General features: G+C 44.7%; 1 protein-coding gene and 1 pseudogene across 6 annotated transcripts in view; one reads left to right on the plus strand and one right to left on the minus strand.

The window, feature by feature from the left end:
* DAAM (disheveled-associated activator of morphogenesis-like protein) overlaps nt 1-17,631 on the plus strand; it is a 153,248-nt gene extending 135,617 nt beyond the window's left edge. For 2 of the 6 annotated variants that reach the window (XR_013308465.1, XR_013308463.1), the window contains exons 17-25: nt 1,793-1,990; nt 3,816-3,922; nt 4,687-4,775; nt 9,061-9,275; nt 10,393-10,454; nt 10,844-11,036; nt 13,215-13,385; nt 14,504-15,655; nt 15,698-17,631. Coding sequence is in view for 2 of the 6 variants with exons in the window: in XM_077637100.1 (XP_077493226.1) it covers nt 1,793-1,990; nt 3,816-3,922; nt 4,687-4,775; nt 9,061-9,275; nt 10,393-10,454; nt 10,844-11,036; nt 13,215-13,385; nt 14,504-14,854 (1,386 nt within the window). In the remaining 4 variants the exon portion in view is untranslated. Of the gene's footprint in view, nt 1-1,792; nt 1,991-3,815; nt 3,923-4,686; nt 4,776-9,060; nt 9,276-10,392; nt 10,455-10,843; nt 11,037-13,214; nt 13,386-14,503 lie in introns of all 6 variants that reach the window. The other 4 variants (XR_013308466.1, XR_013308464.1, XM_077637100.1 and 1 more) reach the window with 2 other exon arrangements.
* Nucleotides 17,632-19,374: 1,743 nt separating this feature from the next.
* LOC144105801 (U2 spliceosomal RNA) lies at nt 19,375-19,552 on the minus strand (annotated as a pseudogene).
* Between the last annotated feature and the right edge of the window lie 5,269 nt (nt 19,553-24,821).

Genomic DNA, 24,821 nt, shown 5'->3' on the forward strand with positions numbered 1-24,821 from the left:
TATAATCCTGCCACTGAGCCAAAGGGTGTAGGTTTGATTCCTCTGCTTAAACTACAATTATCGGTTGGAAATGCGGAACCGCAATGAAACAGGTCCACTGTAGTCTCCACTGCAGTTTCCTAATTAACCGCAATTTTTTATATCTGGTAGCACATTCGAAGGTATTGGCAAGAAGTTCAGTAAATTTAATTTTTGGACCAATGCTTTTAGTTTAGCAGCGTCCTGTATGTGACCTCATTATTTTTTCTTGGTCACAATAAGCGCGAGTTTGTTTGAGCACGTTTGCACGGAGGTACGAGATTGTTTACAGAAGGACAGTTCACGATATAATTTACTCACAAAACTAAGCTCGTGTGCGGTCGCAAGCGCCTAAATCTCCGATGATCTGGACTATTAGCGAAAATGTCCACGGAATATTGGAAGCTCTTTGTCTTGTTTAAAGTAACCACAACCGGGAGATGCGGTCATTCCCAGTGGGCATTAAACCTCCCTTGGACGTCCTGTGGACGTCCATGATGTCTGCAGCGCGTCTGCAGGACGTAAAGGAAGGTTCAGTGCCCATTGGGTTTTGACCGGCGACTGCCGCTCACGCACAAGGCTATCGGTACCGCCGATTTTTTTTTCGCACTTTGTTTGCCGGCAGTTACATTTTTTTCGTAGGTGCGCTCACCTCCAGACCAGACTGCCATCATGGCCTCAACCCAGTTTTCGGTGTTTTCATGGTCTGCCTCGATTAGTGGCTATTTATTTATTTAAGTTCACAAACACATTTGAGGCAGACTGCAAGAATTATGTAGATGTGTATAATGCAAGAGTGCTGAAACATTTCAGGTCCCAGCGTTATCAATCATTCATAGCACAAATAATACTTCTTGTTTCAGCTGAAAAAAATGCAGAAAATGCTTTTCTAAAGTGGTTCATTAAATGCGACCTGACTTTTCACAGCCAGCACCGATGGGTGAAAAGTGTGATTTTCCTCAGCATTAATGAAACGGAGCTGCTACAACAAGTAAACTCAAATGGTGCTACCTTTTATTCTGGAAAAGACTGCAACGCATACTTTGATCGCGAACGAGATATCGTGGGAGGCTTATCTCGACGCCATCCCATTTAATCAAGCCATGGCTACTTAAAGTCCAAGCACAAAACGAGAGGGGCGTCAATAGAGTAGAACAATTAAAGGAGTGATAGTAACAGAGCGGCACGTAACAAGACAGGACTAAAGGAGGAACATAGAACGACACGAGTGCTGCTCTATTATTATGGATCATCAACTCGCCCAACAAGCAACACTTCCAGGAGTGATTACTAACCTTTTCCGCGACATTGTCTTTGAGGCTAACGAAAAAGGTCCAGCTTAAGTTAAGGACAACGCAGCGAACCACGGAAAGAAAAATGATAGATGTAACGTTTAGAGACCGGGGGGGGGGGGCAGAGTGGGTGAGAGAACAAACGCGTGTTAATGACATTCTAGTCGAAACCAAGAGGAAGAAATAGGCTTTGGCAGAACATGTAATGCTAATGCAAGATAACCACTGTTCCTTAAGGGTAACTGAGTGGATTCCATAAGAAGGCAAGCGTAGCAGAGGGCGGCAGAAGGTTAGATGGATGGATGAGATTAAGAAGTTCGCAGGCATAGGGTGGGTGCAGCTCGCAAAGAACAGGGTTACTTGGAGAGACATGGGAGAGGCAATGCTCTGCAGTGGGTGTAATCAGGTTGAAGATGATGATGATGATGTCGTTGATTGTAGGCCTAAGGCTAACGAGGTTTTCGCTTCCCTCATTCCCTCAGACCAACGGCTCGCTGGAGGACATCCCCGCCCTTACGAGCCGAAGCCCTCGGGTCCGGGAGCTCTCGCTCATCGATGGCCGCCGGGCCCAGAACTGCACCATCCTGCTGTCCAAGCTGAGGCTTACTAACGACGAGATTTGCCGGGCCATCCTCTCCATGGATTCCAAGGACCAGCTGCCCAAGGACATGGTGGAACAGGTGTGCCCGACACATTTCTACGATTTGCACCCGTTTTAAGACGCGGGACGCTTTATCCCGCTATTTCCTCTATTCAGTAACGAGTACTGCTTTCAAGGCGCACGAGACGCGTTGCGAACCTAAATGAAAAATGGTAACTGGGCAACTTGGAAGGGACGAGAGCTAATACCATGACAAACACAGCGCTGACTCACGACTGATAATTTTTACTGTAGTCAAGCAATAAATATATATGAGGGGAGAAAAAAAACTCACAGGACGGTTACAACTATGCAACGCGAGATTCAGCAATAGCTGTTGACGCGTTGAGTCACGTGACCACTGCTGTTAGTAGCCACGGGATGCACCCCGGCACTGGCAGGCGGCTTTTCCAAACAGAGGCACCCGTAGGCTTATACGACACAGGTTGACCGGCGAAACCGGTGGGGGCTAACGCATCAACTGGTTACGCCGACGGCGACGAGCAAGCCAGGGACGGGTGCCTAACAGCTATCGCTGGAAACAAATGAGAAGCAAAGCATTACATCGTAGGTTTAAAAACATAATTCAGTCAAAATACGCCACACTGCCTCTTACTCGTTGAGGTATGCCATTTCCTGACTCGATAGCATGTTTCGAATAGAGGTTTTAAACTAGCTTATAATCCTCTGGTAGTGCAGGAATGAAGATTTATAACTAACAATTTCTTGGAGTCGTTCACATGTTGGATGCGTTTCGATAATGTCCCTAGCTGTTGGTTTTAATTTTACTTTGAAATGCACTCATGCTCGAGCGCAAGTGTCTGCTGTATGTATAATAAAGAAAAATAATCTAAATATTGATTAGAAGGCTTTGATATGGCAAAAAAAAAACATGCCATTAGAAATTTTTGAACTTCTGAAGCATAATTTGTTTCTCTTTTGTTATGCGAAGGGTTGTTACATCAGCGCTTCAGATTGACGTAGTCGTCCTGAGCATGGATAGGTTTTGTAGTTTCCTTCCGGGAAACGTACGAAAACAGCAAACTGTGTATGTGATCGACCTGCCCTGTTTTGATGGCCTGGCACTTACGGCGCACAAGTCTTCTAGCGCAGAGGGTGGGTACGCAAAGAAACTGACTCTAGCGTCTTAATAACGAATCTTTAGAGCTCTCAGTCTCTTATGCATCTAGTTATTTTTCTTGGAATAAATTTTCGCAAAGTGCGCGGTTTTTCTAAATCATATTCTGCTGTTTGGTTACGAGTGTCGAATGGTTACGGTGACTTTGCTGCAGTTGTGATTGTGCTGAACTCGCAGTATCAGCATAACAGGCGCAGAAAATAAGCTTACGACCGCTCCCACATTACCGCAGGCTATTTGGTAAAAATGGCACATAAAGGACCTGGCAAGGAGCTCAGGCAAGATAGTGGGAGGGAGTGGGAGATAGTTTAGGGTTTTGTTTTGGACGTAGTAGGAGGAGCTTGTGCAGCAGACTGATTACCTAGTTCTTACCAAACTTACGTTCAAAAGAAGGGAGAATGTATTATGATTGACTAGATCGATAAGCAAGCCTATTTTCTCTACAAGAAGAGCAAGAAATGGTCTTGGGCAGGGCATGTAATGCGAAGGAAAGATAACCGCTGGCCCTTAAGGGGAACGGAGTGGATTCCAAGAGAAGGCAAGCGTAGCAGGGGTGGCAAAAAGTTAGGTGGGTGGATGCGATTACGAAGTTTGCGAGGATAGGGTGGCCGCCGCTGGCACAGGACAGGGTTAATTGGAGAGACATGGGAAAGGCCTTTGTCCTGCACTTGGCGTAGTTAGGGTGATGATGATGATGATGATGATGATGATGATTTTTCTCCAACAGTTACTAAAGTTCCTTCCAAGCCCTGAAGAGAAAGCGTTGTTGGAAGAGCACAGTAGTGAGATGGAAAGCATGGCAAAGGCGGACAGATTTCTCTACGAAATCAGCAGGTGAGCAACGCAGGAATGTTCAGTGTTCAACCAACTGTTTACTTTTAATAGTAAGTGTGCAAATCCTTTTCTATGGTTAGTGCTGCTAGTTGAATGGTCCTGGATGAAAGTGGCTGATTGTTTTTTGGTATAATCAGATATACATATATTTCACCTCATTTCTTTTCATCATTTAAAATCTATCGGTGTCGTTTTGCAAACGCAGGATCATATTTCTGACTAGGGCGCAACTGGACGAATACACATGACTACATTTCCAGACCAGCCTAAAATTATTTCCTTCACGGAGTAATATATCGTTAATAATCTCTTGAAGTTTTGTTGTAATTACTAGTTACTCGTTTCTCGCAGCTTTGTTACTTCATCGTTATAGGGCTCGTGTTTGATTTAGAGCGTCGCTTCACGGGCGTGTTGCCGTATTCGCATTACGCAACTAGATTGTTCGCGAGCAATCGTGACTGTGCACGCGTATTTATACAATATTTAGCACGGCTCTTGATGACGCAGACTTGCCTATAAAGTTGTGCGTCATTTTAGAGCGCAGCCGGAAATGGAAGTCAGTCAGATTACAACGACTTCAAAAGCAGTTGTCGCGATCATAACTGCCGGGAGTGTGTCTTTTTTTGGCAATACGTACGTCACCAATTAGTTTTCTTTGAATAATTTACCTGCATTTCTTCCTGCCTTCGCAGGTTAATACCAGCTTCATCGTCATTCGAAAATAAGGTTCGCTCAAGCTTGATCTGGTTTTCATCTTTTTCTAGAATTATCCACTACGAGCAACGACTGAGGACACTTTACTACAAGAAGAAGTTCCAGGAAAGGGTGTCTGACTGCAAGCCCAAGATTGTAGGTGAGTTATGCTTGTGGTTTTCCAGCCAGGCCTAGCAAGTGGGACTCCATGACACCTGTATACTTCCATGAAATATTCGCCCAAGCTTTGAAGGCAGCATATATAAAAAGAAAGACCTTCTTTGTCCGACAGTTTTCTTTGGTGATCAGAACTGAAATTTTTAACGGTTGAGCATACTTTTACTCACGAACACACGCAAACACATTTTTTTTTTCACTGCTGTCGGCTGATTTTCAGAAGGCTTCGTACATTGTTTGTATTTCTCGGGGGGGAATCAACGCGAGTTGAAAACTGGTCCACAACCAGAACTAGGCAGGAACAAACAAACATGTTGTTTCAGTTCAGTTCCCTCACTTTCATTACCCATTTCGCTCTCGGCGTATGAATTTCTTATCACAAGTAGCAGTGGACTGAGTGACCACAACACTTGTTACTTTACAGTGACCACCTTTCTGGTGCGCTATGGAAGCAGTCTCAAAATTTGCTGTTTATGCTTTTGAATGGGTGCATATCTGGAATAGTTTTCATATAAAGGCCGGGACAGTAGTGTTTTGTTGCTTTTCATCAAGGCTTCTTGTAGGCGTTTAAGGGTAGCAGTGGCGCTTATCTCAAGGCACCTGGCATCTCAACCGCATACAGCTGTTCACTCGGCAGCGCGACTCCTCTGATATTCGCTCCAGTCACTATAAACGAGCTAAAAGAAACGGTGTCAAGCCTTAAATCTCCCTCTCGAGATTCAGTATTTATAATAGAAAAATTAATCTCTTACGCAAAGTAAAATGACATGAATGCGGCTTATTGTAAACACATGCTTGTACAATAATAGCATGGCGTAATAAAAGCAATAATATTGTCACACTGATAAACAGCAAAACGAGCAGGCTGGATCATTGTCTAGCTCGCGAACTGGTTCTTGCTCCCGCATTCAGATGCGCGCGCAAAGGACACAGCAGTGCGCCGAACATTACAAGTTCTATTCGAAGATTTCTTTTTCGACTCTTGCTTCTGTTTTCTTGTTACCTTAAATTCCAGCTGTCTTAAGTTCCCCGGCTCTTCCTGACCTGGCACTTTGTTCACTTCGAATGCATAGTTTATAGGCAATCTCTGAGATAATGTTCTTTAGAATGCAAATTTCAAGATATATGTGGCACAAAATACATACGTACTTCATTGAATCAAAAGCGGCGCGTCTCTCTCTTGAGCGGTCCCAGTTCTACAGATTAAGCATGCATCACGAGGTTGTGCGGCTTGTGATGCGAATTGATGCAGAGTGGTGATTCGGGCATTAATGGATTACAGGGAACGATAGCACGAACACAAGAGAATCTTAGTCTTAGACGTTTTGGAGGGCTAGTTGGTTCGGAAGCTGGTTTCAACCCTTGTGTGAATGCTTTCAACACGTGAACAGTCCTCTGGATTGATGTGACTTCACAAATTCGTCCGATATCTCAGCGCTCATGTGAATCCACCTTAAAAGATGAACAAACACGAGGTGATACACACGGGGCAGCCCTGTGTATCCTGTCGTATTTCATCGCCCTTTCGTGCTTGTCACCGTTCGCATTGTGCGCCGCATGGTGCTTGTAATGCCTGTTATATGTCACAACCAGATACTTCGTTTAATCAGTGAAGATTAGAGTTCATTATTCTTTTTTCCGGTTCAGATGGCTACACCTTGGTTACCATGCAATGACGTGATTGCACTTATTCAGATATGTAACAAAATATGTTTGAAACGAAAACTAACTCGGAATTGGCTGAATCACTTGCATTCATTTACTTCCTCAGGAATGTTTTTTAGAGGTACATGGCGGATTTTTAAATAATTTTATATTTAACTTCGAGGTATCTAGTTTTTTTAATTATGTCATATGAGAGGGCCAGCATTTTAACTGAAAACCTTCGATTTTGTTTCTCCGAGGCGTTGGAAATACTGTAGTGATATGAGTGACGTCATTAAGCCATCTTCGTTTGCCTTCGCGGCATAGCTAACAATGCTTTAGGCGCAAATGCTCAAAATTTTCTTCCTCAGAACGCCGCGAAAGACCGGTGGGCTGCACACTGCCACGTGCCTTCGAAGTATTGATAGATGTAGAGAGTTCTAGTACTAAGCCCAATCCTTATTTGTCCTAGCTATGTCTTGGTATCTCTGGCGGTTAGCAAATCGTGGAAGCGCGCCAACTGACCCAGAGTTGGGTTCTAGCATCGATGTATCGGCTATTGGAAGTGTGTGAAAACAATGCTGTGAAGGTTGTAAGGTTGTAAAGACATTCAGCTTTGATTTGTAGTCAAACGAGTTTAGCAAGAAAATGTTTTATTCCGGTATGGAGTTCTCTGTATCGGTGTTAGTAGTGCTGAGAATCTGTTCTAAATAAACTGCCAAACAGAAAACCTATAAAAACTTGTAGGGGTGTGCGAATATTGAAATTTTTGAATACGAATCGAATACGAATATGAAGAACAAATGGTTTTGAATGTCGAATCGAATATCGAATATCTTCTGCTCAATACAAAAAAAAATCAGAAAACGATGAGCAAGTAAACGTTGTTGCCCTTATTTTTTTTCAAAATAGTGTATGGTCTTTGCAACTAAAATAAACAAAACTAGACTGCCTCAGTACCATATAAAAAACATGATGTGCACATAAATGTATACTACTTGAATAGACAGCATAACAGTATCCAAACTACAGTAAGGTCATGCAAAACAATACCCATACAATGACAAGACTGGCAACAAAAAATAACACGATGACTATTAAACCTCATTCATTAGGAGTTCAAGGAACCGGAAGAAATGCCCGGTTCATCCGAAGACCTCTGTTAATAAATCTGCCCCCCCCCCCCTCCCCCGAAACAAAATGCTGCCGAAATTGCTGAAGATGCAGTAAGGCCTTATGAGGCGTCTCCATCGCGCTAACACCTGCAAGCCCGTAACGAGCCACCCGTCTTGGTGTGCTGGAAGAACGACACAAATGCAAGCAAGGGGCCGGGGAACACACACTGACGTCGGAGCGGCGAGGTGGTTTATAAAAACGAAAAAGAAATAGGCCGCGCGGAACTGGGATTGGACTATCAGCGAATGCGCGGGCCGACGTTTGAAGTTGCCGCGGGGCAGCGGTGAAGCTCAGAAACCGAAACTACGCAGCCAGGCTATTCTTTTGCCTAGCGACAGAGGCTTTCCAATTGTTGCCACGCCTGCCGTTACGCCCGCTAAAGAGGTGTGCAGGTTACAATGCACCATGCAGTAGGCGAGATTTTAACAGGATCGCTTGCCCTATTGTGACTACTCGACGCGCCCTTTCAGGAGGCTCCCGCAGCATTCCGCAAGCCGTCTTTCCCGCATAGCGTAGTTTACAAAACGGGATGTCAGCAGTCACCCTTGGAGAGTTATGAATGCGGCAGGACGCATTCTTCGGATGTGGGCATTAAATATGTAACATATTACCGAAAAATAAAAAAAGCGCGATTTCGCGTTGCGATTGCTCGAAGCGGGCCGTCGGCCATCTTGTTAGCAGCCTGGGTGATTTGTGAGAAAGCCCACTCGGGAAAAATCTCACGAGGTGACGCCTTGCGGCGTCGGGGTGCGGACGGTCCGCGTGATAAACGGCGGAGAAGGAAGGGGATAGGACCTCTGTATTGTTTTCCTGGAATTTTTAGCTCGATTATCGGCTAATTTGCCCAGATATTGTGGTTTTGTCACGGTCGAATTTATGAAAGTATGCGCAGTATACGATCGCTGGCGAGTAGTCGGGAATTTTCGAATATTCGGAAATTCACAAATATCATTTTCGAATACGAATACGAATCGAATATCAAATATATTCGATTCGTATTCGAAATTTTGAATATTCGCACACCCCTAATAAAAAGGCTTATCTAGTTGCTTTTTTGCCCAATTCCTTGCATAAAAGGATCAGAAATGGTAACTTAAGCTGACATTTGGAGGTAACATGCTCTGAAACATAAAAAAAGATTGCCGTATAGTATGTGGTGCAGTCAAACCTCGTTATAACGACATGGTTTATAACGAAATATCGGAAATAACGAAGGAATAATGATTCTCTTTGGAAGCTAGGTCAACACGGGCTTTAACGAAGCTACAGCTATAACGAAGTAATCAACGTGCCCCTTCAACTTCGTTATAACGAGTATCAACTGTATTCGCAAAAGACGTGTGATGCGGTCACTGCCTAAACCCTTGTGTTATAGCCACGTGCCTGACATATGAATGTCGAAATTAAATGGCAATGATGTCGAGCAATACGGTCTTTTCTTATTCCAGCCGTCCTGGAAGCATCGAAGGAAGTACAGCGCAGCAAACGTCTCAAGAAGCTGCTCGAAGTTGTGTTGGCGTTCGGGAACTACATGAATCGCGGTCAACGCGGGAATGCAGTCGGTTTCAAGCTGTCCAGCCTGAACCACCTGGCCGACACCAAGTCCAGCACGAACCGAAACTTCACCCTGCTGCACTACCTAATCGAGACCCTGGAAAAGAAGGTGCGCTTGGGTGCTGTAGGCTTCGGGGATGACGGGGGTTACGTTTAGGCTAGTCGTATTGAATGCTGCCACATCTGTCTGGCGCTTATTTGGTTATTTCGGCCTGACAGACACACTTTATTCTGGACGAACATGAAGTTGTGGGACCTATGTTTTAAAAATGCTTTGGCCCACAAAACCAGCAGTCAAGACAACTAATAAATGTGTGCTTTTGCTGATGAGGATTTTCAAATTTTAAAGAAATTAATAGCCTTTCCTTGTTTTGTTGTGCTTGTTGGAGCCATCTCGCTTCGCACCGGACATTTAATTTCCATACGTGTTTGAAAGAACAAAGTACACGAATTAGGTAGGGCTTAAAGAGAAGCTGCGTAGGTTTTAAAATTCTAGGAGATTAAAAGGGCCGAATGGGGGGGGGGGGCTAAAGATTGCGAAATCTTTTATGGCTAGCGTTTCAAGTGGTGGCGTAATCGTCGATTGAAACTGCGACGGCTTTCGAGGCATCTGCGCAATGCACAGCGCTAAGCCGGTGGCGCACGACGACGTCACATACGGTGTCAGTACATTTCCAATGTGGAAGCACTTCCTTATAAGGTAAAATATCAACGCCACCGAAGGCAAAGCCCTCGGAGCTTTGTTTGATGGTATGCAACAACACTCAGCAGGGCTTGGGCAAAGACAGAGGTAATTTCAAATCTTCCCGTCCATGACGTCATCACCCAGCTCCTTCACTGTTTATTTTTTAGTGCTGTGAGGAGAACCATGAGCTCTTGTCGGCGGTTACGGCACCACGTTAAAAGCTGGCGCAAAAAAGAAAAACTTACCGTGCTTAACCTACAGCCTATATAGGTTTAAATCATTGAGTATTGCGGGATTCTCAAAAAGTGGAGCAGTTGACCAATAAAGGCAGCGGGATCTCTTTAAATAAGTTTTTGCTATTAGCAAAAAATAATCAGCTAATTCTGCATCGCTATTTAACGCGAGAAAACTGCCCTGAAATTCATACTGCGAGGCGGCAGCAGAACTCTTCAAACCAGTGTATTAGGCAGCTTAAAACCGTCTTCATTTTTTTATTTGTGAAAATCTTGAGTGACAATAAGGTGGCCGCTTGTATTTGCAGTTCAAGGATACCTTGAAACTGGAGGAAGACATTCCCCACGTCAAGAAAGCAGCAAAAGTCAAGTAAGTAAAGAGGGTTTTCTTTTATTGATCTTGAAGGTGTTGAGAGAATAATTTACTTTGTTTTTAACGTGCTTTATCAATAAAGGAGGGAATTTTTACAGTATTGAAGTGTGAAAAAAATCGTTGTACTGAGCTTTCAAATTTTCACCGTCCATCGCGGCAGAAAACAAACCAGTATTGCGGAGGTACACGTGATGCTTCAGCATTACAACTACTTAAAATATTAGTTTTCAATGTCAATCAAGCGCTCTTGCTTCCGTTTGCTTTGGAAATATTTTTATATTTTCCTGCTTATAACTTTCTGCCCTTACCAGAGCGATATTTCTATATTAACAAAACTATTTCTGGTGGCGTGAAATGAAAAAAATTCCCACCGCTTTCTATCGCAGCTTGGGCGAGCTGGAAAGGGAGATCAGAGACCTGAAGACCGGCCTGAGCGAGGTTCAGAAAGAGCTCGACTACCTGCGAGGGCAGCCCGCCCAGCCGGGTGACAAGTTCGTCCTCGTGATGAAGGAGTTCATCACCGGTGCCACCTACAAGTTCTCCGAGCTTGAGGACAGTTTCCTTGACATGAAGTCAAGGGTGAGCAAGACGCGACTTTGCTTCCTACATCTTATACCGCCATTGCAAACTTGACGCAGTACTGGTGTTCTTCTTGCCCCGCCGCGGTGGCTCAGTGGTTAGGGCGCTCGACTACTGATCCGGAGTTCCCGGGTTCGAACCTGACCGCGGCGGCTGCGTTTTTATGGAGGAAAAACGCTAAGGCGCCCGTGTGCTGTGCGATGTCAGTGCACGTTAAAGATCCCCAGGTGGTCGAAATTATTCCGGAGCCCTCCACTACGGCACCTATTCTTCCTTTCTTCTTTCACTCCCTCCTTTATCCCTTCCCTTACGGCGCGGTTCAGGTGTCCAAAGATATATGAGACAGATACTGCGCCATTTCCCTTCCCCCAAAACCAATTATATTATATAAAGCAAAAGCATTACTAGGCTATGTCGACAAGGTCGTGTCCGCAAAACGTATTCGCAGCAGTTGTGAGGAACTTAGAAGAGTTAGCGCCAAACGAATGACTGTAATCGAAAGAGGATGATTTGAGGATGCTGCGCAAAAAAACATGTCGATAGAGGATTAGGTAATTAATTAGAGCCAAAAATGTCCAAAAAATGTCCAAAAAGGCCTCTACAGAGACTGCAAACACTGCAGCAAACATAGAAAGGAAAATGTTTGCAAAGTTAGTGGACATTAAGAAGCAGTTGGCGTAAACTCTTATGACCGGCGTAACAGTGCGATACAGGCGATAATAAGGGCGTTTCCAGGCTTCGTCGTAGAAGCACAATCAATCGTCACAGTACTGCACAAACCGAATTTCGAAACATAGTTATCAAACCCAAGCCAAAGCCAAGTACGTGGACAGGATACGTAATGAGCAGAGATGACAACCCGTTGTCTGTAAAGGTCAGAATGGACTACATGGGTAGCGATGAATAGGTTAACGTAATCTGCAATGCAAGAAAGTGACATGGAGTGATGAAAGTGTACAGTTTGGTGGAATAACGTGGCTGTGGTTGACAAAGAACAGGAAATGTTGAAGGTTCTTATGCTACCGTTGTCCTACACTCATTCTACGGGAGTAATCGTAGACTACCTGCATATTAAGCGTTACTTTTTCCTGTTGCTTCAAGCTGTGCTTCAGAGCATGCTTGTATCAAACGTGGTGCCCGGAAACCATCCTCAAAGTGCAGGCTTTCAAAATCTGTGCGGCTTCCTAGTGATGGGGATGAACTCTGGACACGGTCTGAAGCACTGACGTAATTCTCTCTCGCAGCGCTGCCAGCAGTCTTCCTACTTTCTCGCTTTGTTATCAGGAGCAGCGACCAGCCAAGCGTAGTGCGAGGGTGATAAGGTCGGAAACAGAGCGGAACATTTGGAAGGGCCATACGTGGTCTTGAGCTGTGTTGTGTGCCCTGCGTGTAAACGACTTCTAACGTAAGTGGTGCACATAATAGCAAAGGCGAGGCGTCAGGTTCGAAGTCTGTGCTGGCTGGCTGCTTCATCGAAAAAAAAAAAACTTTAGGTAGAATGTGTGCATTTTATTACAATTATACTAGTCGACGTAGCAGAACAGTAGATGAGTAGGTAAAGTTAAGCAAGTGGGTGTTCTTTGTGAGTGCGGATTAAAAGCTGCATCACTAAGCGAGAAGGTGCGCTTATGGTTTTCATATCCTTGAAGTTTTGCAATCGTTTCGTTGTTTCCTGTTCGCGCATCAATTTTTTTGCAGTCAGCGAAAAGAAACATTCATTAGTGAGGAGCCACAGAATGACATGAGGCAGCTATATGACTTTTTCACGCTATTTCACATCACTGAGTTGTCACTCATAGAATTGATCATGCTGAGGTCCTTACCGGTACTCGTGCAAGTGAGCTAACAAAAAAAAATGAGCAAATAGCAAGGTAAGGGAGCATTCATGAGCAGCTCTTAGTGGGAGTGCGGTAACTCCGCTTTAGTGTTACGCATTGGCCATCAATAAATTTTCCCGTTACTGCGTATAAACATAACTGCATCGACATTCAGACTAGCCTGTTTAAAGAGCTTCTATTGAAGCCAGTCTGAGCACAGCTTTTGTGACCTTACCCAATTGATTTCTGACGCCGTGATTCTTTGCATAATTAGAACGTATTGAAAGCGCGTGACGGTTGTTTCTCCAGCTTTTGGTGTTGGCTGACCGTCCTATTGTTTTGTTTGCTTCCTGTCTTGCAGTACGAGAAGACAGTGCGGCGCTTTGGCGAAGACCCTGCGCAGGTGCCCCCCGACGAGTTCTTCAGCATCTTCGACTCGTTCCTGGCATCGTTCAACGAGGCCAAGAACGACAACGAAAACTTCAGGCGGAAGAAAGAAGACGAGGAGCGCCGCAGCAGGCAGGAAGCCGAGGCGAGTCCCTTGTGAAGACACTGTTCGTAGGACGCGCATCTTGGCGATATTTAGGGCAACACTGCAAGGCATAGACAGGACGCCACACACGGGACACGCAGCAACGCTATGTATGTCCTGTCTTCCCTGTCTCGCCCGGGCTTTTAGCGAACTGCTCTCCGCCCGAAAATCAGTTCCTACCAGCAATGGAATCGACATTGTTTGCACACATATTTCAAGCCAGAACATCATTACAACCTGGCACCTCGCCATTGAGGCCGTGCATGGAGAGGTAGCCTCGGGTATATTGTCTTTTGTGCTTCAGGGCTTATTTTAAACCTCCGGTGCCCTTTCCTTTTACACTGTGATCAGATGTACAATGAGATGAAGGATTTCTGATGAATAATTCTCGACCACACTCTCACTAACGCATAATATAGACATGCCTCGCCGACAGTCAGCAAACGCTGACATCGCTAAACACAACGCGAGACCGAAACAGAAAGCTTCTGAGGCCATTGACTGACTACCTAGCCTTTCAGAAATCAATATGCTTTCCGGATCAGGATGGCCGACAGCACTTCTTGTGAAAGCTGTGTCTGCGAATAGACAATCCGTCATAACCTGTGTGAATATCCTGTCTTTGTGAACGAAAGACGTAAGCAGCGTTGTGCTCTGGACCGCCTTGATCCTCGCCCTTTCACAGAGGACAAGATCCTCGGTCCGTGAACACAACAGTCGGCTGCCATCAATGCTGACAAGGCACTGCTTTTTTTTTTACGAAAAACTGCCTTGATTGAGGGATTGTGATTGTGTTTCCAGTTGCTTCTGTCTTCTCTTTTTAATCCTCTCATTTCCTTCCCCAGTGCAGGGTAGCCAATCGGAAGCCTTTCTGGTTAACATCCCTGCCTTCCCCCCCTCTCGTTATCTATATAACGCTCAGCTCCTGACTTGTGATCATATCACTTGCGAGCCCTGAACTCCTAGAACCCTGACTCGATTTTTTATCTGTGAGAGATTTTTTTCGAGGGATTCAGAAATAGAACCGAGGAAGACAATGTCAAAGAACGTAATGCTTCATCCTTGGTAACTTGCTCATTTCAGTTGGGTAAACTGTTGCTTTCTGTTATGTCTTACAGAAGCGGGAGCGCAAGGACAGCACCCTGCGTGGCCTGGCCGCACTTCGTGCCAACGGCTCGGCGACGCTCAACGGTTCACTGAACAGTCTCAAGGGTGGACCCGGAACTCTGAACGGTGGAGGAACCACAGACAAAGGGGAATTCGACGACCTCATATCGGCACTGCGTACGGGTGACGTCTTCGGCGACGAGTTCTCCAAGACGCGCCGTAACCGACGCCGCGGCAGCAGTCCGGCATCCAACAACGCCGCAACCCTGCTGGCCGAGAACGGACACCATGTGGTGGTCAATGGGTCGGCCGTGCATGACGTCTCACGGGACCGTATCATACCGCGGAAACTAAAGTCATGAGGCCTAGTCTCGCAGTCCGGTCTTATGTGCATGGAGGTCACCTTTGATTCATCTTGCCTCTGATGTCCGGAAACAAAAAAAGACACGACGCGGAATCGCTGAGTTTGTCAAAGAATACCATTGGCACGTACGGGTAAAGATGTGCGGGGTTTTGTGTGTTGGCAGTTATTTCGAGCTTTTGCGAAGTTAAGAGACTTTTTCTCGTAGCTCTTCTACATTCTCATTATGCTTGCGGCACACTAAAATCCCCTTCCTCTACAACCTCGCGTCCCTCACGGACAAGTTATGGGAAACTCTGTTTTGCAAGAGTGTTCTGAACGAAGTCTGTATGCCTCTGCTAAAGGAGGCAATAGTCTTTTTCCCGGATTATTTAAAGGAGGGTTTAAATTTAGACGAACAAGGTTATTGGCAGTCTGGAAGGAACAATGGCGGGGCATCGGGAAGATGAGTTCATTAGTGAAAGCACATTATGTAGCTGGTGCACATGTTTCATCCCGTGTTTGATATCATGACCATAGTCTTTGATGCTCTCTGAATCAGAGCAGCAAGCTTGCTGAAACGTGGAAGAAAGCATCACTCCCTATGCAGGCATCATTCGTCTCCTTGGGTGAGGAGGTGGCTTCGGAGAGTATTTGCTTTTGGTTTCTGATTCATGCCTTCTGTTTGGAGGGCCTAGTCGCCTGAACAACGCGTACGAACGAATTGGTGAAAACCAGTCGAAATTTCTGAAATGGTTTCAACGCGATACGTACGCTTTTTCTTCCAAAAAGTTGCGTGAACTGAACATTTTTTTCGGCGGCCGTGGTTCTGAGGGCGGACCCGTTAAGAACTATTTTGGAAGAGTGGACTCACAAGGAAAGTCGTAAGAGACTGTGTACAAGAGCGTCAAGAAGACAGAAGTGGTTTGGGGGAATACGCGGTGCAGAAAAAAATATCAGAATAGTGGAACACTTAATTCACGAAATACATTTTATATGGCAAGTAGCTTTCTTCTCCGTCTCTTGTCAATGATGATCGACTCGAAAGATTAAGTTCCTGAATTTATTTGCTTTCACTTTTCGCATACCTGGATTTTCTGAAGTAAAGAAAGCGAAATAAATTAGGCAGAAGTTCTGATTGTGCGCGCATCGCATCGCAAGGCGCGAATCCTATGAACGTCGTGGTTGTGCTCTATGAAGAAGGAAGCGATACTAGGCCGTGTTCCCCTCGACATTGTTACTAAAGGAAATCGCTAATTGATATTTCAATAGGCCACATTTCTTAGCACAGAGTGGCACCATATCTTCGGTGGTAAACGTTTCGGTTTGTTTTGCCGGTTATTCCGGACGTCCTACTTTCCGGCAGCAAAGACAAGTCTCGTTTTGTAGATATGATGTCCTATAATCACTGCCATCTGATAAGAGTACGCTATTTTTTCAGCGCAAGTTTTACTCTTTGGCTCAGTTTTACTTCACCTCATTTTAAACTAACATCTGGTTATAATAACATGAGCCTTAACATCTTACTCATAATGCTTTCATGTCATTTCATTGTTAGTTTTTAACATACCTGAACCAGTTGCTAACGAGTCTTTTGTAAGTCATTCTTTGCGAACATGCGCTTATCTATTATAAAATTTTTCAGATGTGTTTAGTTTAATTCTTTATAGGTTGGTTGCGCTCGTATATTTTCCACTGTCCTGTAAAGAGTTATGGAAATATGTGCGGAAATTTTCTTTCAACACGCTTCTCTACTCATGCATTTTCATTAAACATAGGACTTTTAACGGGAAAAGTAAAGAGTTCTTTTCTAAAGTAGGTGTGCCCTGAGAAGGTAAACACATTCTTGCGTGGGACAAGGATATTGCGTCAAATTTGTTTGCATTGTTTTGTGTTAAGACCCACTCAAATGGACCGCTACGGCTCGGCGCTGCAAATTCTAACAAAGCATACAAGATGCAGTGCGCCATACATATAAATACATGTATAACTTTTGTATATAGGAGAAAGAAGTGATGCTGTAAATGGAACTATGGTTTTTCTCCGTGTATTTGTACATAGCCATTACCTGCCGTTCGACTACAGTTGTGCGTTTTTTTCCCAATAGCGTTTTACGTTAGTCACTATACTCGCAAAGCAATGCAACCACCTGTTGCCATTGAGCGCTTCAGTCTCTTAACCCATTTATTGAATAACTGCCATTCATTGTTAAGCGAATGCTCCTTGGCATCGATGTAATCAACTTACTACTACTTGTGCGAAATGTGCTGGAGTTGCGCTTTTCAAGCAGCCGCAAAGAATTCCTCGCACCTTTTCTTACGGCGCTTTCGCACGCTTTTTGTACTTTTATATTCCCCCCACATGTTGTGCTTGCGAATACTAACGGTTGTTTCCTTACTTTTATTCCCCAGAAAGAACTTATTTAGCATCGATGTCTAGTCGTATAAAGTGTGAGATAGAAGCATTAAAGTGAAATCGTTATATTTACAGAAACAGTTTCGTGACCAGCGTGCGCTCATGGTTTCCTAAGTCAGGTTGCGGCCGCCGTTCCGGAGAATCCTCACCGGCACGCCACCGTAGGCGTTTCCGGAATGAATGTGTGTTCTGTGGCCACTTTAGCTGGCACGACTTGTGCAGTTCTGTTTGTTTCATCTTCAACCTCATCATGTTTATTATTTCTGTCGCAAAGTTGAGAGACGCTGCCGCTAGAGCTGCGTCAAATGTTGGAAGTTGTGTGTAAGCTCCCCGAGTTTTTTTCTTTTTGTACATGTAGAATAAAGATTGAGATATCTTAACGAACACTTTATACTGTTTTAATTGCGTACCTATGCATTATTCTCTATATGAAGAATAAATATCCGCGTGGTTTTTATCGTCATTTCTTGCAAGCAACTGAGACGTTAGCCGTAACCCTTCTCGCTGTAGTTTAGAGTGCTTACTACAAACAAGGCACACATGAGCAAAACCCGACGGGCTTGCGTCAACAAACAAGGTATACATCCCTTGTCAAATGTCTTCAGGCCTAAAGACTTGCTTCTGAACCGTGTGTTGGAGACTTGCGATACCAATGAAGGAGAAATGAGGGTAAGAGTTTACCTTATGTTACGGAGGTTTAAAATACCTTGGGTTGGGCCCTGTCTACTTAACTGCATGGTTGAAAAGCAAACCACATGGCCGGAGGGATTTTCGCCATGGCTCTGCATTCTTAAGAGTGGGTACTGTTCGGTTAACTTAAAAAACATTCACATTTACTAACACCTGAATTATAACGTTTTTGTTGCGACATACAGCGACACCTACGCTATATGGCTCAGAGAAATCATCTTGTACAGCTATTGTAACAAAGAAAGCAACCGCACTCCAATCTTATTCTGCGAACACGAAAGAATTCACTGGGAGAGCTGCATTGTCTCCGAGCAAAAAAGTGCGCAATGCTTTTTTGAAGGCATGTGATTGGTGGCGTCTCTTGTAATCTGGGAAGCTTTGACGTCAAGGCTCTGCGACGCAAGTACATCATGTGACAGAGGTAGCTGTGTTCTAGTTGCAAGAAGTTGTGACTCTGGTGATCTACCCTTTGGCACGAGATGCGAGATCACGGCCCTGTCACGTCAAGTCAGGTTCTGTTACGCTCGCCACCGGCATAATCGAAGCCACTGTAAAATGCTATGAAGGGCTAAACTGGCACAGTATTGGCCCATAGCCTTGGCTGAACTTTCTTCATGCAGTACTGAATGTTATTTTAATAAAAAATTACAGCAAATTATTGAGAACATAAACGAGCAAAGAACGATGCAACTCTTGAAAGGCTCTCATCGAAGTTTCTTACAATGGCTTCGAAGGGCAAATCATAGCTTTACCTGCCTAGTACTGATGCAGGTGACGCGGTGCCAGCGGCAGCTGTAACCAGCCATGTTCACATTATTTTCTGGCCGACACGTTATTTGCTGTTCTGGACTTCTCATGTCAACAAGTACAGAGGGCATGATCCGATGCGGAAGTGGTGACCTCTCACGTGGGTCCTTGTGAGGAAACTAATTAGTGAGTTGTGTGCCGTTGTTCTGGTTCTTGGTGAGAACCACAAAGGTTCCACTGAGGAAGATTCTCCAAAGGAAGTAAGGAGGAAGATAAGGCAGTAGAAAAAATTGGCTGTGGTTTAGCACTGGTGAACCCTAGTTAAATTGCGAAAGCTTCGTTTCCTCGGCACATTGTCTACGCAGCGTCTCATTCCGACGCTCTCGAGAACTCAAACTGGTCTCTTCCGCAGTTGAAGAGTCACTCCGGGACGTGGCACGACTTCTTCTAGCCGCATCTTCGTTACGATGCTTCTCGAGTCGTGCGGCGCGTTCTTCTGGTGTCTCTTTCGCGCTCACCATAATGACTACAATACACTGCTGCTGCTGCTGTTTGTGATAAGAAGAAAGATAAGGAAAGTGCACGGGCCTGCCTACTGGCTCAAGCCGAGCCACGCTCGCTGCCTCGTGCTGAAAGTAGGAGAGTGTAAGGATAGGGAAGCAAAGATAGAAAGAAAAGCAGCGGGCTAATATGGCCCGGGCCGATCCCGGAGGCAGTGCAATACCGGGCCTACCCATGCCAGAGTGCTTGAATTCAAGCACTTCACCATATTACAAAAATAAGTTTAATATCTTGGGTCCAAGGACCCGCAGCAGATATTAAATCAGGTATCAGATTTTGATATTAATATCAGATATTGATATTTGATATCAATACACTGAGGCGAAACGTGAATATATATATATATATATATATATATATATATATATATATATATATATATATATATATATATATATATATATATATATATATATATATATATATATATATATATATATATATAGATTTAGGAGAAGTGGGCACTTCTACAAAGGCACTTTTATATATATATATATACACACACCCCGTTAGGCGACACCTCTCCCATACCCCAGCAGGGCACATCTGGTGGAGCGGGCGGCGACGGCATCGGCGTCGACGGCGGCGCCATCTGTTGGAGCGCGGCTGCGGTGTTGCTAAGCAACGTCCTCGTTCGTCGGCCAGCGCATACGGCATACGGCGCGACGAGCCGAAATGGCTCGCTGGCTGGCGTAGTAAAGCTTTGGCTTTAAAACAACCTGATCATACTTACGGCCACGAGGAGGATTCGAACCGACGGCGGAGCGAACAGATCAGCTTCATTGGACGCTGCTTCAGACCACGCGGGGACGGTTTGGCCCGCGAGCCATTTTTCAAGCATATGACCCGAGAAAAAGCGAGCACCAAACCGAAAGAAATCTTGCGCATATTAGAAATCTGGTGGATAAATGGCCGCACAGGGAATCGAACCCAGTACTTCCCGAATTAGGGGCGCATATGATTTACCACAGCGTCATTAGTTTCGTGCAGTTCCTTTCGCAAGCATTTTAGCCTAGGTTGCAGGAAATGTAGTACTCATCGAAAACTGGTGGCTACCTGGTGGCTCTGGGCATCGAACCCAGCCCCTCTCGAATGCGAGGGGTGTGCTCTACATGTTATACTGCCAGCGTGCTATACCCAAAAAGCAAAATTGGCAGTGGCTTATCTCGGCTATGCCAGGATATACGTAGAAGACATAGCTTGGTTAGCCTTGGTTAATCTTGATTACAAGTCCAGGTTAGTCTGGTTGTCTGGCTAGTTGTTGTCACGTGGTTCGTCACGCGGTTGGTCACGTGGTGCGGTGCGACAATGGTGGGACTGCGAGCACGGCGAAGCTGCGAGTTCGTGGCCAATGTAGCTTTCGCTACAAAATCGAAAGGAAGCGCCATCTAACGTGTATGGATAACCACCAGCACCGTCTGAGTAGCATGGAGCAATTCATATGGCACTAAGGAATAACGGGAATTTGGAACTGTCGCAGTAGGGTTATGACGCCGCTAGGTCAAGTGACCTAGGTGGCCCATCTGCCTCCTAGGTTGCTCTCTGGGGATAACCTACCAGAGCCGTGGCCGAGATTTTTCGCTCAAAATGCCGACGCCGATAACACCGACACAAGATTTTCTGGTCATCGGGACTTTAAAGAGAGACGCGGGTCCTGAATTGAACATTTTTATTATTAAAGATATCGTAATGGAACTAGGTGTGTGGTTGTGTTTCTTCATCCTGTTTAAAAATATAATTAGCTTCACTATATCTCAAATAGTTCTCATGTTATAGGAAAATAACTGATGTTTAGCTAGTGTTAGCCATACGGGTGGTTCAGACTCTTTCTATACTTTTTGGTTTTGATTGAAATAAGGCTGTAGCCACCGGCCTGCCATCTGGAGCTATGCTAATTATATTGTTGTATAAGTACATCATCACTTAATAATGTTTAATTTTGTCCAAGCACATCAATTATGAAGTATAATTAGGTGACATTATGGTTTACAAAATTGGAGATGTTTGACTTAGATGAACAAAATCAGCATAGTGCCGCAGTTTAGTCTTTTTCTGAATTCGATAGTATAAGAATAATTGAAATTGCACCATAAGAACATAATAAAACTTCCGTAAGGCTAGTCGTTTGGCAAAAAGCCCCACGCTGAGAAAATCGCATTTAAAGTGCGCGCGCCAGTCATTCGGAGGTCGCTGTAGAGGCCTACAAAAACAGGAGAACGCGAATGTTCCAAAAATATTTCACACTCGTGCGTAATACCAGGTAGTGGGGAAGAGGCCCAGCTTTCGAACAAAAGTAAGATGGCGGTCATTGGGGACGCGGTCGTGGGAGAAGACGGAATCGAAGTCCTGCTGAATTCTGCTCCGAAATCGCCATTTTCGGGCTTCGTAAGAGCGAAATATACACACATTTTAGCAGTCGGGGATCGAATTTAGACGTTGAAACTTTTTACACAGGAATTTTAGGGCGCATTGATACCGAATATGCTATTTTGAATATTAAAAATTGGTTGTTGGGGAAAGGAAATAGCGCAGTACCTGTCTCACATCTCGGCAGACACCTGAACCGCGCCGTAAGGGAAGGGATTGGTCCAAAATATGCTGTTTTTGCAAAATAAAATAATTAACATTATTTTGTTATCATTTAAAGACCCCGCGTCTGCCCGTAAAGCTATCGCGATAATATATAACAATCATGAAAATCAATTTATTACAATCGGATAAAATACTCTACTAAATGTTGAACAATAAAATTTAAGATTTGCCTGTAAAAATACGAAATGTGTAACTATACTAACGAAATGGCAAGATTAATACCAACGCGAAATAAACATAAATAGGAACCATCCCATCAGCATTCTGAAGTACTCAAGTTAGGCCACACAACGAGCAACTAAGACAGCTCTCTAGAATGGGCAGCACAAATAAGAATCGAGTCACCAGTAAGCGTGGCTGATGACTATCTACAGGACAGAAGCATTCACTCATGGAATGCTGCTTTAAAAAAAAAAACACCCTTCTCATTCTATACAAGGGTAGCCTGACGGGCCGGTTTGCGTTTCATGATAATAACGAAGCCAAAAAGGCCACTGACGCAGAAGAGAGATAACGAATGCACATCGCGACAAACTTAGGGCCTAGGGAAAAAAGCACGAACTACATTAAAGATTTCCGTCGGGCTACTTCACTGCCCTGCCGCAGAAACGGGGAAACCTGCTTTGGCTACGGAAGCCAATCGAGATGCGAGCTACCGTCCAATGGCCGCTACTCTCCAGCCTTTCTTTCCATTTCTGGCGCCCGCAATGGGGCCACCACCGCACGAGTTATCTCTCGACGGGTGCTCCAGCCTTTCCCCAAGCTGTCTGACCTGCAGACCACCATCGCTTCCAGCCACCACTTCACCTGCCACCTCAAGCCCATCCCCGGTGAGCCCATATCTCCTCTCCCCTTCGCCTGGCGCACGTGTACGCCACGTCAGAGCCATGTCGCATACACCACCTCCTCCGAAAGGCTTACCACGACTTCTTGGCCACGTGGTGATTTCACAAGTGACTGTGCCTTCGCGATAGACGAGACAGCGGCCGAAGCTAGTTTCATGCTCGGTTATAGCCACGTGCATGTTGCTTTTCGGCGAAGGTTGGGTTCTTGCCATGGCGTTTCTGATATTGAACTGATTCCTCCAGATGAATTTGCGGCACTTGGTGCAATTCGGACCGCTTTATTGGTGTCGTTGATTAAGAATTTGTTTAATAGACTGTGTCAGAAATTCGTAAAGGGACTACCGCAAGCAAGCTATGTTTCAGTAAGCATGTGCGTCCTGCAGAAATGATTGATCCAGACAGGTGAATTATGTTTATTTTGTGCTCAAATCAGCAGAGCAGATTTTTTTAGAATCTTGTTTGTTTATTCGTTTAACGCACAAGCAATGATAATGGCGGATTTAAATTATGAACATTCAGCCTTTCTTTTCCACATATCCACACATCCCAGAAAAATAAATAAATAAAAATTGCTTGCAGCCTTACAGTAAAAAACTAATACTTCACTGCAGTTAAAATGAGAAAATTAAGATATTTTGCGAACGTCACGCAGGATAGCAATGCGCAGAGGGACACGGAATAAATTCATAAAATTCAAAATCATTCTGGTAACAGATCATGTAGCAGTGCAGAAGTTTAAATCTTAGGTGTTTATCCACAGCAGTGAAGTTTTCCAGCCAGTGATTATGTTGAGGGCCTCTTTGTCCCTTACAGTTGGCGCAGTAACTTTGCTTTGCATACTCTAAACACGAATACTCTTTTCTGTTTAGAGTGCAAATATTTCGGAAAGTGCACCTTTTTCAATGCTGGCAGCATGTGATCAACTCTAGCAAGCAGATACCAAAATTGCTAATAGTAATGAGATATTCAATCCCATATCTATATCTACCTCGTTTTTTTTTGTGGCGATAAATATTTTGGAAGGCGCCGCTCGGGCGATGCTGTGAGGATTTGAGATACATTTATAAGCGTACACGAAAACTACCGCCATTGACACAGCCTGAAAAAATATGCGGTACCCAAGGAATTACCGCGCTAATATAAACGATGAAAGTTAAAGTATACTGCAGGGCCGGTTGGCCAAACATTCGTAACAAAAACGTAGCGTAAAGACGGGACGAAGAAAGACGAGGAGAAGATGGTGCTACACTTCCAGCTGAATGAAACTGAACAACGAAAAAACGTTCCATCACGCTGCAACAACGCATGCGCAAAGCTTAAAAAAAATGCCCCCCCCCCCCCCTCTCCGCACTGATAATCTAAAAAGGGCAATAAAAAGAAAATAAATACATCCAAAAAACAAAATAAATGTAAAAAGAAGAGTGCTCGCTCATGTAGGCCAATGTGCGAACTTGGATGCGTTCTAAAAACTTTTCGTTCCTACTTCGAAGTTTCTTTCGTTTTTCGTTGTTCAATTTCATTCAGTTGTAAGTTTAGCACCGTCCTGTGCTCACCTTTGTTCGTTCCGCCTGAACGATGAGCCAGTGTAATATGCGACGTCATCATGCTATGCCCTCGTCGCGAGATGAAATGAAGCCTAAAGTATTTTCTTTCGCCAAGCAACTGCGCCCGTTCAATCTTATCGAGCGCCCACTAGCCACGTGGCGTCCATTTATGCTCGAATGCTCGAAACATGCCTTCTCGGATTCTTCCGTGAACGGCCAATGTGCTTCCACTGCTTGCTTCCAGAGACACGACAGCACGCGGCCTGAAAGCAGTGATCGAATATCGAGCGCGGTGTATTAACGGCGCGTGGCATTCGGGATAAACGCGAATGGCCTTTATTGGAATCAGTCTTAATTATGGCTGACCTCTGCGCGTCGTCGTGCATAGACGATATGCGAGCGGCGTTGGTTAATTAACCTTCTTCGGGTCAAACGTCGTTGCCATTAGAGGACCATGGAAGCTTTGAGAGTGAGCTTCGACGGCCTGTATAGAAAGCGTTCGCGACTAGCTCGCATGAGGCAGATGTTTGCATTGAAAGTGGCGCTTTTCGATTGGCTTATCAAAATGCCACGACAGAGATTGTGTAATAATAGG

Source organism: Amblyomma americanum, chromosome 9 (assembly GCF_052857255.1).
Source record: "Amblyomma americanum isolate KBUSLIRL-KWMA chromosome 9, ASM5285725v1, whole genome shotgun sequence".
NCBI classification, from domain to species: domain Eukaryota; kingdom Metazoa; phylum Arthropoda; class Arachnida; order Ixodida; family Ixodidae; genus Amblyomma; species Amblyomma americanum.